Consider the following 14815-nt stretch of genomic DNA (forward strand, 5'->3'; position numbering starts at 1 on the left):
TATATGTGGGTATATATGTATTTTTATATATATACACACACATATCGGGGTTTAAATCCCTGCCCAAAGTTTCTGCTGACACATTATATACAGAATATGTATATAATATACATATTTATAAACTCACTCTTTCTAGTTTTTATATAATCTGTATACTGTGGACTCTCACTATATATATTCTATACTACATACTTGATATAGAATATGTACTCCAGAGTACATAATCTGTATAGAGTATTACCATATACCCTATAGAGTATATGTTGTATATATACAATATACAGTGTATTATATACACTACATTCAGTGTATATAATACACAGATATATAAATATATACATGTACACTTAGATACTGCATATGAAAACTATCTGTACACTATGAATATCTCTGTATAATATACATGTATTTATATATAGATAATGTACATGTCAACAGTATATACAGAGATATACTATGTATACTCTATATATAACTCTGTATACTGTATGCAGAGGGTTACATACCGTATCTGTACTGTGGGGTTTTATCAGTGTCCCTGGGCTGGGACCACTTAGGATCAGTGGCTGGGGAAAGCCACTGCCCACAGCCCCGGTGGGACCATCTGAAGCCACTGCCAGGGGGTTCCTGGGGCCGACGGGTAGGAGCAGGGAGGTGCCAGCACAGGGGAGCCATGCCCACCTGTGCCACGTTCCCGCAGCGGAATGCAGCGTGAGGAGGATGCAGCACCGAAAGCAAGGCACCAAGAACGCGGGAAGGGGCAGGAGAAAGGTGCCCAGTGCCCCCTTACCTGTGCCCAGCTGAGGTTCTTGTTGGTCAAGTGGTAATGCACCATGCCCTGGTGCTCATGCTTCAGGACACTGCCTGGGGAATTGAGCAAGGAGAGGCTCTGTGTTAGGGAATGTGCTGAAGTTCACACCCAGCACCCTGCCCCGGCAGCAGCCGCTCCAGCAGCTCACGGTACCTGGGAAAGCCTTCTCCACGAAGGCCTTGAAGGCCTGCAGCTCACCCTCCTCCTCACCCTGGGTTTTGGCCAGCAAGGTGTATCCACTACCAAACTTGCTTTTGAGGTGCTGGGGGCTACCCAGGCACTTGAACTGCCCGTTCACCATGATGGCCAGTCGTGTACACAGCGCCTCGCACTCCTCCATGCTGCAGGAAGAAAAGGAATTGTTCAGAGAATCCCAGGATGGTTTGGGTTGGAAGGAACCTCTAAAGATCATCTTGTTCCACCTCCTGGGCAGGGACACCTTCCACTAGAACAGGCTGCTCCAAGCCCAGTCAAGCACGCCCTTGAATGTTTCCAGGGATGGGGCAGGCACAGCTTCTCTGCACATGGAAGCACCAGGACACAAGCAGAAGCTTCTGAGAAGGGGCTGGAGGTGTAATCCCTTCTCTCTGGACTCTTCGAGGAGGGGGATTTGGTAAAGCCAGGCACTGGCTGCAGGCAGTGTATGCCCACCCACCAGGCCCTGGAGGTGTGTCCCATCCCTTGGATCCCACCACTCTCCCTGATCTCTCATGCCAAACCCCGCTCAGCCAAGTATCACCTGTGGGAGGTGAAGATGATGGATTTGCCACACTCCCGTGTCCGTGTCACTGCATCCCAGAGCAAGCGCCGGGCCACGGGGTCCATGCCAGTGGAGGGTTCATCCAGGAAGATCACGGGAGGGCCACCAATGAGGGCAATGCCAGTACTCAGCTTCCGCTTGTTCCCACCGCTGCAGAGGAATCACAGAACCATTAAGGTTGGAAACGACCACTGAGATCATCAAGCCCAACCTTCAACTGAAAACGGCAGCCAGGAATGGGGACAGGCACCCAATATGGGCACAGGGAGCGTCACGCTAGAGGAGGGACAGCAGTTAGTCCTCGCCTGCTCTCACCTGTAGGTCCTGACAAGCTTGTCGGCGTGCGGCTCCAGGAGCAGCCCCCGCAGCATGTTCTCCACGCAGCTGCCGATGTAGCGCTCGGGGATGCCGCGCAGCCGCGCGTACATGCTCAGCGTCTCGCGGCCCGTCATGTGCTCCAGGAGCGCGTCGAACTGCGGGCAGTACCCGATCCGCTGCTGCACCTTGGGCCGAGAGGAGCACACGGCAATCAGCTCATGGGCTGGTCTCCAAGCTGGAGGTGCCTGGGCACCCACAGACTTTGCTGCTCCTCTCTGAGGCTTTGCTCAGAGTGATGGAACTGAGCCGCAGCTCTGAAACCGTGGGTGGAACAAGAAGGAAATGCCCCCTGGAGCAGCTGGGCTGACAGGGATGGACAGATTTGTTTCTGGACAGCAACTGGGTAGGCTTACAATGCCTCTGCCAAGCTGGTTCCTCACTGTGAGGGACCATTTTGGGGTGCCCAGGCTCCTAGGTGAAGGAAAGTGCTGGAGGGCTGGGACCTCCCCCCTGTCCTGGTCACTTCCAGGAACAAGAGCGTGAGAGAAGGCAATTTAAGGGAAGGAAGCAATCTGGGGCATGCTCTCAAGGAATGTTCTTCATGTCTTACCTTGTCTGGGATCCCCATTCACTTAAGAGTTGGACTTGATGGTCCTTGTGGGTCCCTTCCAAATTAGAATATTCTGTGAAATCTGGGACAGTGGTAGCGGAGGGACTGGACTGAAAGCCTAACCCCTGCTCATCTCTTCCTCTTCCAAAGGGAGTGGGCAATTCCCAGCAAGGAGACCCCCAGCAGAGGTCTGGACAGGTTTGACACACTCATTTCAGAGACCATCCTCCAATATTCTCTGTATTTCCAACTATGGAGGTAAACCCTTTGATGAAGGGTTTGCTGCCCTCACCAGGTTTGGCCTTCATTTGTATCACATCTGTGATCCCAGTGGAGAGGAGACTGCTTCCACATGGCCAGATAATGGAGAGCTGAGCCAGCCAAGGACACAATGTCCCCATGATATTGTCTCCGCCTGTGGAACTGCAACCACGTCCTTCTGGAGGCACACGCAAGGTGCCCAGCCCAGCCAAACACAGGACAGTCTGCAACACCACCCCGACCCCTACAGCCTTGGGTACCTTCTTGATGTTGGCCAGAATGCTGTGGCCATCCACAAAGGCGTCCCCCGATGTGATGCTCTCGTCACCCGTCAGCATCTTGAAGGTGGTGGTTTTGCCTGCTCCATTGAAGCCAAGGAGACCAAAGCATTCCCCTTTGCTGACGGCCAGTGAGATCCTGTCCACTGCCAGCAGAGACTCCCGGCTGTCGTAGACCTGGAGGAGACCACACGTGAGCCACGTGTCACTGCCTGATGGCACAGCAAGGCAGGCAGTGGCTTTGCCAGCCCCGAGAGGACACGGCTCAGATGGCAGCAGCACGCTCAGGTCATCTCGCCTCACCTTGGTGAGCTCCTTGATGACCAGAGGGCTGCTGAGAGATGACAGCAGTTCTGGTGGTGACTCCAAAACCTTCTTCCTCTCATCTGCCACGTCCCTGTCCTCTGGCAGCACAGACACCCTGTTCAGCAGGGCCACCTGAACACAGGGGGAAGATACACTCTGTGTCATCTGGCTGCTGGGGGATGAATGGGTTCCTCCATTGTCCCCAACCCTGGCAGGACCCATCCCTTCCATCAGCCACCTTTGGGGAAGCCTCACTCCCATTGCCAATCCATACACTTAACAGGACTGGCTCCCCCGAGCTCTGGGGATGCTCCCTGGGAAGTTGATTTAGGTGATGAGGGCCTGTCTCCAGCTCACAGGGACTCCTGGGCTGGGCTTAAAGAGCACAGCTCCCTCCCACGTGCTTCACTCACCCATTTCCGCCGCCTGCAGATGCCACAGACCAGAGTTCTCAGTCTCCAGAGAAGGTTTGTCTCAATGAGGAAGAGGAGGAAGAGGAAGGAGAAACCTTGGACGGCCAAGGAGGTCAGGTACCGCCCGATCCCAGGGGTCTCCCAGGAAAAGTAGTTCATCTGATAACTGATATCTGAGGGAAGATGGAACAAAATCAACTCCTGGATCAATCCACATTCTGGGGAGGGGAAGATAAACTCCAGAGGAAGCTGTGAGCCCAAAGCTTTGCCAGGTTCATCTCCATCCCATAACAGGCTCCCTGCCCACAGCTCTTTCCAATGCTTCCCACAAGAGGATTTGGGTCTGGAGGGGATCTGGCAGAAGATGCCCAGTGGAAGCAGGCAGAGGACACCAATCTTGGTATTAGGATTTCTTTACTCATCTGTGAAACTTCCCCATGCCCACATTTTCCTCCAAATCATGAGTAAGGTGATCCAGTTGAGGAATGTTTTCACTATGTATGTCATAATATGCTGCCCAGGTTTTGCTCTAAAATGGTACCTGCAGCTACTGCCCAGGCAGAGGCCCCATGACACTGCCCAGTTCCACCATCCACCCCACAACAATCCCCCAGTGATGCTGTGGGGCTTGGCCAGGTAAGGACGTAGAGACTCACTGAAGGCCTTGCAGATGAAGATGGCTTCAACAGAGGAGGTGCAGAACTGAATGAACTCATAGTTCTGGTAGAAGTCACTGATGCACTGGCCCAAGCAGTAATTGGGTAGGACAAGAAAAACTTTATCTAGGGTTTTGGAGAGGTCCACCAAGCCCAGCTCTGAAAGAGAACAGGTGGATCAGTGGATTAGAGACGGCTGGTTTGGGAGAAAAAACCCTAATGCAGCCAAGTTTAGAGGGAAACCCAAACATATTTTGTCACATTTGATGGGTGGGAATGGACCGTGGTAGGATTTTATGGCTATTGTGGGAACAGCCCTGGGTGAGAGAGCCCCCTTGGGGGCTGGACCTTGTTGGTGATGGCTGGGCAGGTACAGAGGGCAGTGACCCACCTGGGATGCTCATGATGGTGACGGCGAGGAAGGTGGCAGTGCCGGAGAGGATGTTGAAGATGGTGAGACGGGTGTAAGCTGTGGCTGCCACTGAGAAGAAGAAGCTGAGGAGGTACATGAGGGGGATGATGGCCCAGCCATAAAGGAGGAAGATCAGCATCACATCAACAAGGTGGCTGTCTTGGGTGAAGGCTTGCACGTTGAAGGCTTGGAATATCACCTGGGGCACAGCAATGTGGGGAGAAGGCACATTTGGCTTGACCTCAGGCTATGTCTCCTTGTCCCAGTGGCCCAGAGTAATATCAGCACTGCACTGACCCAGACAACCCCTCATGCATGGGTCCTACCCATGGTCCATGTCCCACAGTCCATTCCCTCCCATGGCTGTCCCCACGGGAGGCCCTTTCTGCAGACTGGGATGCAGAAGGGCAGATCTGGGGAATTTCTCTCCAAGATCCCATGGATTTAACATTTTCTAGTCCCAACAGCAAAGTGTTCAGCTGCCAGACGTAACTGTCTCAACTAGATGGCCATGGTCCAGCTCCCAGCAGGACCAAGGGACAGCTTTCTTGCTGGTCCTTTCTACAGAGACAATGCCAGCGGCCTTGTCCTTCTTCATCCCAGAGGAGCAGCACCCAGCGCTCCCACCAACAGGGAGGGCATTGGGGTGCCACGGGTGACTCACCAACATCAGAGCACAAGGGATGAGGAAGTTGATGATGTCCCACAGCAGGGCAGAAACCCAGAAGTTGACCACGTAAACACCGCTGACGAACTGGACGTGCTTGGCCTTGATGGCGCGTTCGCTGACCAGCAGCAGCGCGAAGGTGCTGGCGAGTGAGGCCATCCCATACAGCAGGTTGATGGCAATGGCAAACCCAGTCTGGCCTCTGTAGGGACAGAGGGACACCTTAGGGCAGGGACACCTCAGCAAACCAATGCTGCGGCTACACATGGACAGCACAGAATCCTAGAATAGTCCCAGTTAGATGGGACCCACAGGGATCATCGAGTCCAAGCCCTGTCCCTGTACAGACACCCCAACAATCCCACCCTGTGCATCCCTGAGAATGTTGTGCAAACACTCCTGGAGCTCTGGCAGCCTTGAGACTGTGCCCATTCCCTGGGGAGCCTGGGCAGTGCCCAGCACCCTCTGGGGGAAGAACCTTTTCTTGATTTTCAGCCTAAACCTCCCCTGACACAGCTTCAGCTGTTCCTTCAGGTCCTGTCCCTGGTCACAGAGAGCAGAGATCAGCACATGCCCCTCTGCTGCCCCTCTTGAGGAAGCTGTGGCCAGCACACCCACACGGGGTTACTTGAAGAGGCTGCACTCTGCCAACATGCTGAAGAAACACTCAAGTGAGACAATAATCCTCCAGGCACAGCCCATCCTGCACACCACAAACCTCCACCCTGTCTTGGTGAGGTCCCAGACATGGCCCCTCTCACCTAGGTGAGGTTCAGAGGCCCTGGATGTGGGGTTCTGTGAAGAGCACAGCCACATGGCCTTCCCTGCTATAAGCACCCAGGAAAAACTAATCCCAGCCATTATCTTGAGGGGAACAGCCAACCTCTGAGATGTTCATGGGGTGATGTGGCTGCCAGGCTCAGCAGGGAAGTTATCTCCACAGCTTTGCTCCCCTGACCTCCTGAGTGCAATCCCAGCTACATTTGGGTCCGAGAAACTCCAGCCTGGCTTCTCCACTGACCCCAGTACAACCAAGGCAACCTGCACCCATGGGAGCCCTGAGCCCTAGCAGGAAAGCGAGCCCTGTGCCATCATCACACATACTCCATGAGCTGGTCCTTGGCCTTCTCGGTGATGTTGCGGGGCTGGGGGTAGTTGGTGACGGTGATGGAGGCGTTGGGGCCCGCCAGCACCCTGAGGATGGCGCTGTCAGCCAGCATGAGGGCGGTGGCCGGGGAGTGGTAGGCCTGGTTGTTGAAGAGTGCCGTGACCAGCGTGCGGTTCCCCGCGCCCTCAAAGGAGGCAGCTGCAATGTAGTGCTCGTTGAAGGCTCCTCCTTCCTCAGAGGCTCGGGAGATGAGGTACTCCTCCAGCCCACCTGCCAAACACCACCACGGTTACGGGCAGGCTCCATCACACCAGAGCTAACTGAGGACAACTGGAAAAGTGGCCAAGTGGACTCAGCCCTGGTGGCCCACCCTAGTCCTGATCACAGAAACACAGATCCATAGAATCTCTTGAGTTGGAAAGGACGCACAAGTCCAACTCCTGGCCCTGCAGAGGACACCCCAACAATCCCACCCTGTGCCTGAGAGCACTGCCCAAAGCTCTTTGAGCTCTGGGAGCATTGGGGCTGTGACCATTCCCTGGGGAGTCTGTTCCAGTGGCCACAAACATGGGGTTACGGAGAAGACAGCTCTGCTCAGGTGAGGAGAGGTCCTGCCAGTGATGCGACACTCCCACACAGGGAAGAAAAGCATCAGATATGCTGCAGCTGGGACCTAAACCACCCACACCAGTGGCCCCTGGACACCCCACCAGGCTCCAGGGGTGTTCCCTGAGCCCTCACCCAGCACCTCCAGTGGTGACTGACGCTGAGCATCCAGCAGCTCCACATACTGCTCTGCCAGCCTCTGTGGCAGCCCCGCGGTGCCCGACACCGAGAAAGGCACGATGGTCTGGCCGTAGGGCTCCAGGGTCAGCCGCAGCAGGGATGAGTCCCGTGGGCCCGGGAAGGTCTTGGCCACGATGAGGGCAAAGGCAGTGAAGATCAGAGGCACGAGGAACTGCGCCGCCACCATCTTCCAGTTGCGCCAGCTGTACATGGCCCGCTTCATGAACATGGCATAGAACTGCTGGCAGCACAGGCAGAACTGCAAGGGGAGAGGCCGGGTCATGGTGAGCCCTGCCAGCTGTGGACACACCACCCCATGCAGCTGATGGGGAAGATGGCCCCAAACCACCCCCACCCTGTGTGCGTCTGCCAGCCCACAGCAGAGTCTGCTCTCCAGCTAAGCCTATAAAGGGATTAGCAGGGCAGCCGCCCAGCTCCAGCACATCCAGCTCCATGGCTTCTGAACGAGTCACAGTCACTTTGAGACCTCAGGTGTTAAAAGCAGCTTTAGCCATGACCTTTAGCTTCCTCCACCTCCCAGCAGCTGAGGCTCCCAAACAGGAGGGAGGGGCAGCTGTCGGCCAGAGCGACTGGGTGAGACACTTGCGGGTGCACAGCCCAGCCCAGCCCCTGCAAACACCTTCTGTGCTTTTCAAACCCAGCAACATCCTTCTCCCCCTCTGCCTTTGAGACATGCCCTTGAGAAGACAAGGGTTATTGATCACAGGTGCTGAGGCAGCGAGCCATGAAGGGCTGCCAGGGAACCGGAACACGAGCCAGCGAGGGAAGGAAGATGGATTTTCTCATTTTCCTTCTGAAAAACCCCAATGATGGAACAACAGCAGGTGGAAAACCACATTAGATCACCCTCAAGAGCAACTCAGACCTCAAGATTAACATGAAGAGGGTATAAGTGATCAACCCTACCAACCCTAAAAATCATTTGCAGATTCCAACTTGATCTTTGAATTGGACGCTTCAAACCACAAGCAACAAGAGCAGCTGTGGGGGAGGCTCCACCTGGTAACCCTACTTCAAACCTCCCCCTTCACACATCCCCTCCCTGTTTGTGCTGCAAGCACTCACCCCGGTGTTGAGCTTGATGCTGGAGCAGTCCTCAGTTATGAGCGCCCCGCTGTCATCCGTCATGTCTGTCATGCCACTCAGGCTGCTGGAGTCATCCATGGCCCAGTCGTTGGAGCGTCGCTCATGCTGGTACTGCAGAGCAGGCAGCTGGATGGCCTGGATATCCATGCTGGAGTCCACGAGCTTCCCCACCCTGTGCCAGGAGGGAAAGCGGGTGATGAAACAGAGCTCCAGGCAGAATACAGCTGTTCTGAGCTGGGGAAGCCAAAGCCAAGAGACCAAAGCCAACAAGTGCCTCAGAGAGCTGTGCTGGACATCACCAAAGCACACAGGCACTGGTCAATCCTCCACCTACCTGAGGAACACCTCCTCCATGGTGGTGACTGAGGCGCCGTAGCTGGCAATGCCCAGCTCCTCCCGCCTCTGCTCCAGCTCCGTGAACAAGGCTTCAAACCTGGGCAGAGAAGGGAGATGTCAGACACCAATGCTCATGGGAGGGGGCACTCAGGGGTAAAGACCCTCTGGGCATCTGTCCTGCAGCTCACTGGAGTCCTGCATCCAACCCCAGGACAACCTGTGGCATTGAGCACACCCCTGTCCCCAAGGGCATATTTTGGGCCCCACTGGCTGTTTGTTCTTGCCTCAGCTATCACAGAATCATGGTAACACAAAATGGCTTGAGTTGAAATGGACCTCACTGACCATCTCATCCCACTCCCTGCCACGGGAAGAGATGCCTTCCACTAGACCAGACTGCTCCAAGCCCCAGCGTCCAACCTGGCCTTGAACACTTCCAGGGATCCAGGGGTAGCCACAGCTTCTCTGGGCACCCTGTGCCCCCTCCCCTCCCTGACAGGGCACAATTCCTTCCCAATATCCCATCTAACCCTGCCCTCTGGCCATGGGAGGTCATTCCCCCTCATCCTGTCACTCCAGGTCCTTGTCCCCAGTCCCTCTCCAGCTCTCCTGGAGCCCCTTTAGGCCCTGGAAGGGGCTCTGAGCTCTCCCTGGAGCCTTCTCCAGGTGAACATCCCCAGCTCTCCCAGCCTGGCTCCAGAAGAGAGAGGCTCCAGTCCTTGGAGCATCTCTGTGCTCTCCCTGGACTTGTTCCAGGAGCTCCACGTCCTCCTGCCGGTGCCTCCAGACCAGGAGGGAGCACCCCAGGCAGGGTCTGATGAGAACAGAGCAGATGGAGACAATCAGCTCCCCCGACCTCCTGAGTCCATAGATCTGATTTCAGAGCCAGAACATCCTGCCTCATCTTGGCCACTCTCAGCACTACTGGAGCAACTGAATCCCATTTTCCATGATCAGCACTGATGCAGGAAGCAGCTCCCCTGTCCAGCAAGCCCATGAGACAGTGTGTGAAGACAAGGGGATCCCCTCAGGGAGGAGCAGCAGAGGACAATGCCATTACCTGTGTGTGCTCTCCTTGGGCAGGATGAAGGACAGCTCTGCCCCAGCATTACTCTCCATGGTGGCATTGGGCACGTACTGGCAGATGAGGCGGGAGATCTCCCCTAGGTTGCAGTAAGGCTCCTTCACCATCACCATGTGATATCCTGCCCCTGGGGGGAGCCACGAGAGAAGGGAGAGGAGAGTCAATCCCAGCCCAGCCCGGCCTGGGGGCTGGAAGAGAGAGGGATGCACAGGCACCACTTTGCACCGGACACAAACACGATGCAAGAGCAAATGTGGAGATAGGTCTCAGGAGAGGCTGAACATGGGGATGGGGAGCAGCCAGCCATCAAGCAAGGAGCAGTGGATCCCCTCCGTGTCCTCTATCCCCCTGCTGCTCCTCCCTGGCCAGCAGAAGACACAGAGCACTGCCTGCTGCTGCTGCCGTACCGTATTTGCGCTTGAGGAAGAGCGAGGAGCCGCAGCACTGCAGCTCGCCCTTGGCCATGATGGCTATGCGGTCCCCCAGCAGGTCTGCCTCGTCCATGAAGTGAGTGGTCAGCAGGATGGTTCTGTTGCTCCTCTGCTGCTGCAGGAGATCCCACGTGGCTCTGCGAGAGGCTGGGTCCATCCCCGATGTCGGCTCATCCAGCATCACCACCTGCACACAGAAGACGGGTGCAGGTCAGAAAGGGCTAGGAGAGGCCCAGCAGCACAGGAGGGGACAACCTCAGGTCCCAGGAGGAGCCTTGGCGTTGATCTTGGGGAGCAGCTACCAGACAGCAGAGCCTCAGGGTATGGCCCTCAGAGTGCGGGTGCTCCTGTCCATTTCCCACTGTCCTTGCCTCTCCCACTAGCTCACCATAGATGAGGAACAGCCTCAGAGCCACCCCAAGGACCTGCACTGGCCCCAGGTGCGAGGGGAGCCCACCAAAGCCACCTGCCTTGGAGTCCCCGATGAGGGCGATGCCGATGGACAGCTTGCGCTTCATGCCCCCGGAGAGAGCCTTGGTCAGGGAGCGGCGCTTGTCCTCCAGATTGAGGATCCTCAGGATGTGGCTGATCTCCTCAGGACACTTGGAGGGTGGGTATCCCTTCAGCTGCCAGACAGGGGAAGGGAGGGATGAGCCCACCTGCAGGGCTGCCAAACCCCACCACACTCCCTCCTTCACACACAGGCAGGAAAGCAAAGGTGAACTCCTGCCCACCCCTGCAGGAGCTGGCACAGCTGGCAGGGGTGGTTTCATGGAGTTGTGCTGTCTGAGACCCTCCACTCCTTCACCCGTCTGCAGATGAGGTGGGAAGAGGATGGAAGGGCTGTTCCATGGAATCACAGAATGGCTTGGGTTGGAAGGGTCCTTTAAGATCATCTAGGCCAATTGCTCTGTCGTGGGCAGGGACACCTTCCACTAGACCAGGTTGCTCCAAACCCCATCCAACCTAGCCTTGAACACCTCCAGGGATGAGGCAGCTACAGCTTGTCTGGGCACCCTGTGCCAGGGCCTCATCACCCTCACAGGGAAGAATTTCTTCTGTATATCCCATTTAACCCTGCCCTCTCTCAGTGTGAAACCATTCCCCCTTGTCTAGTCATTCCAGGCCCTTGTCCAAAATCCCTCTCTTGGAACCCCTGTGGTCATTGCAAGGGGCTTCAAGGTCACCCTGGAGCCTCCTATTCTCCAGGTGAACATCCCCTGCTCTCCCAGCCTGGCTCCAGAGCAGAGATGTTCCACCCTCTGATCATTTTTGGACCGACTTGATAGATCTCACCACACTTCCTCACCTCCAGGTGCCTCCCCCGGGGCTGCCCCCCTGCTCAGTGCCAAGCTCACCCCTGCATAGAAGTGTAGGTGCTCTTCCACTGTCATGTTGTCGAAGAGGACGTCGTGCTGGGGACACAGCCCCAGGCTCCGGCGGATCAGGACCATGTCCTGGGAGATCTCATAGCCATTGATGTAGGCCTGCCCGCTCGTCGGGGAGTGCAGACCTGTGGGGAGCAGGACACAGCAGCTCAGGGTGACTCCAGTGGCAAAGAGCCAGTGGAAATGTGGAGGGTCCTGATGAGCATCCCCCCCTGCCACCAGCTTTCTGCCATAAAACAGAGCAAGTCTGTCTTGTGCTCAGGCTGGAGTACAACAGCTTCCTCCTGCCTGCAGGGCACCCACAAGTCAGAACTGAGCCCGCCAGTGCAGAAAGGAGAGGAACAGGCAGATCAAACATGGTTCTGAGCCATGCAGAGAGCCAGGCAAGGCCAGGGCAGAGCTCCAGGAAGGTCCCATGAGCCCCCTGAGTTGCCAAGGGCAGCTCAGAGCAATAGAGAACAGAAAAGGACCATCAAAGGTCACTGTGTCCATCGTGCCAAAAAAGGTATCCTGGAGCCTAGCAGCTCAAGAATGACAAACACCAGTTCCACCTTATCTGCCTTATCATGGCAAAGCCTACAGAGGGCAATCCTACAGCAGGTCCAGTCTTTTCTTACGGCTCTCCAGCACAAACCGTGGCTGTCATTTCACCCACTGGCTGACCCCACTCTTGTGGAGGGCTGAGCAGGGATCCCCCCATGCTCCTTCCATCTCCCTCTCACCACCCTGGCACTCCTGGCCACTAGCTCAGCAAACTGAAGGTGCTCCGAGGGAGATCAAAAACCCCTCCATGCCCTCAGAGACAGGGTCTGGCTCTCCTTTGAGGGTCAAGCCATCAATTCCTGCAGCAGGATGCTCCTACCTGTGAGCATGGACAGAGTGGTGGTCTTCCCAGCACCATTGTGTCCCAACAGCACGGTGATCTGCCCTTCGTACATGTTCACCGTCAGGTCCTTCACTGCCTCTTTCGTCTTGTTTCCCACTTTAAAGACCTGTGGAGATCACATCCATGAGTTGGTGCTGCACTTCAGGCAAGTGCCTCAGCTCCACCCAGCAGGCAAAGCCCGGGATGCTCACAGGGTGTTGGCAGTAAGACAATGGCTCTAATGCAGGTTAAAATCAGATGTCAACAAATTAAATACAAATGTCACTGCACCACTAAGTACCCGGCACTTCATCCCACCACAAAATGCAGCCAGCTCTGGGGAAGAGCCATGCCCAGCCCTAGGGCAGCACAAGGATACAGAAGCTGTCTGCAGGCAACAGATTTTACAAAACCAACATTATGGCATGTTTGTGCCCTGCTGGGCAGTCAGTACCTTGGACAGGTGCTTTATTTTGATGCCTGACACGAGGTCAGCTGGTTCCTCCTCAATGTACTGACTCTTCAGGGCTTTCTCGGGGTCCTCCTCCTCTTCTTTCTCTTTCCCCACAACAGTCCTGGGCCGCCCACACCAGTATGAGGGCTGATGGAGGAGGGGAGAGGCAGAAATGAGGCACAGGCAGAGCCCATCTCTTCTTCCCAGCCTAGGCCACCCTCCTCCTCCCACAGACACCTCCCAAGTATCACCCAGCCTGCTCTCCTTGGCCTGGGAATTACCAACCAGAACATCTTCAGCAGGCAGGGCTGACATGATGGAACACCTCTTCCTGCCCTCCGGCCTTCCCCCACCTCTCCCTTACAGCAGGACAGCCTGTGATTACACAGCAGCTTATCCCCATCTTCATCTCCGTGGAAAAAACTCCACTGAGAAGCAAAATCATTCAGGCAGAATCATCCCGCCCAGGAGAGCCTGTGGATGACCACCCCCTCCAAAACCCCTGAGAAACTCTTAATACAGCCTGGGGTCCAACTGCTGCAGTTACAGCCCCTTTTTTTGACCTGGCTCTCTAGGAATGACACTAAATGTTTGGGACCTTAAATACCAGTGGGAATAACAATTCAGTAACTCCTGGACGCAAAATCAGCTTTTGTCAATGGCTGCATCTCTGTTTCCCTGGTCTGACTGCAAGAGGGAGTGAGATGCTGAAGTGAAGCCACTCTGGGATGAGAATTTGGAAAAGCCTCTCTATCAAATAACAAAGGATCCATCTCCGCTATCCAAGCAGAACATATCCTCTCTGCAGCCATGGAGCCACAGTGCCCACTGCAGCTGCAGCTGCTGAGGGTGATGCCAAGTGCTTGGCTTGGCAGAGCGAGGGCAGCTCAGCTGATGGGGTGACAGTTGTCACCCACCCCTGGCATGTGGCGGCTGGCAGTGGGACACAGGTCACCATGCCCGCCTGCACGGCAGCACTCGGGGGTGTCAAATAGCTGGATCTGGTTGCTCCCACCTGAGGTTTCTCTCCAATGCCTTTGTTTGGGCCCGGAGACATTTAAGAACACCCTGCATGCCAGGAAGTGCTGGAGAGAGATTTAAATCCAAGACGACCTTCATCCACAGTATAAACCTACAGCTGCATCCGCCTTTAGTGAGGACATGCTGCAGACTCTGTGATTTTGGTGGCCAGATGGTGCCACCCTAGCCCATCAAACTGGCCTGCTGCACAGCACAGAAATGGTGACTGTCCCAGGTGACTCCCCTCAATCTCAGGGAAGGGGTGTGAACAGTGCTCACCGTGAGGAAGAAATACCAGGGCTGTGGCACACCGTACTCCCCAGGGAACACGGCCTCCACATACCAGGCCACCACGCCATAGAGCACTGAGTCCAGGAGTAGCATCCCCAGCACCTGGGCCAAGGTGAAGTTGTCATCCACGCTGACAGGCTTCATGAGGTCCCTCCACTGGATGCCAGTCCCTGCGAGGCACACGGAACACTGCTACCTCTGCATCCCCAGGAGGGATCCATCTTCTCCAGGACTGGCAGAGAGCAGCCCCTCTGCCAGTTCACTGCTCCATAACCAGGAGCACCTGCACAGTTCTATGATCCTCTGCAGATGGAGGGAAAAGAGGCATTGACACCTCGAGGCTCCCCACCTCACCATGCTCCTTCCATGCCATTCTCTGCCACTGCCTGGGAAGAAATGATCCCTTCTCCAGCACCATCCCTCCATCACTACAGCCACCGAGCTACTGCCACA

At 55.6% G+C, this 14815-nt stretch overlaps 1 protein-coding gene across 1 annotated transcript in view; it reads right to left on the minus strand.

Annotated features, from left to right (window-relative positions):
* ABCA3 (ATP binding cassette subfamily A member 3) overlaps positions 1-14815 on the minus strand; it is a 32166-nt gene that overhangs the window by 2987 nt on the left and 14364 nt on the right. Inside the window, exons 10-30 of the mRNA XM_066198553.1 lie at positions 14351-14532; positions 13052-13198; positions 12595-12724; positions 11703-11857; positions 10815-10970; positions 10321-10531; positions 9890-10040; positions 8828-8926; positions 8473-8665; positions 7342-7645; positions 6597-6870; positions 5490-5694; positions 4805-5024; positions 4414-4572; positions 3758-3930; positions 3342-3476; positions 3021-3215; positions 1887-2074; positions 1551-1721; positions 965-1152; positions 791-864 (exon numbers count right to left, since the gene is read on the minus strand). Of these exons, the coding sequence (XP_066054650.1) occupies positions 791-864; positions 965-1152; positions 1551-1721; positions 1887-2074; positions 3021-3215; positions 3342-3476; positions 3758-3930; positions 4414-4572; positions 4805-5024; positions 5490-5694; positions 6597-6870; positions 7342-7645; positions 8473-8665; positions 8828-8926; positions 9890-10040; positions 10321-10531; positions 10815-10970; positions 11703-11857; positions 12595-12724; positions 13052-13198; positions 14351-14532 (3710 nt within the window). The remainder of the gene's footprint in view (positions 1-790; positions 865-964; positions 1153-1550; positions 1722-1886; positions 2075-3020; positions 3216-3341; positions 3477-3757; positions 3931-4413; positions 4573-4804; positions 5025-5489; positions 5695-6596; positions 6871-7341; positions 7646-8472; positions 8666-8827; positions 8927-9889; positions 10041-10320; positions 10532-10814; positions 10971-11702; positions 11858-12594; positions 12725-13051; positions 13199-14350; positions 14533-14815) is intronic.

This window comes from Chamaea fasciata, unplaced genomic scaffold (assembly GCF_029207755.1).
Source record: "Chamaea fasciata isolate MVZ Bird 193981 ecotype frontalis unplaced genomic scaffold, bChaFas1.0.hap1 SCAF_16, whole genome shotgun sequence".
Lineage (NCBI taxonomy): Eukaryota > Metazoa > Chordata > Aves > Passeriformes > Sylviidae > Chamaea > Chamaea fasciata.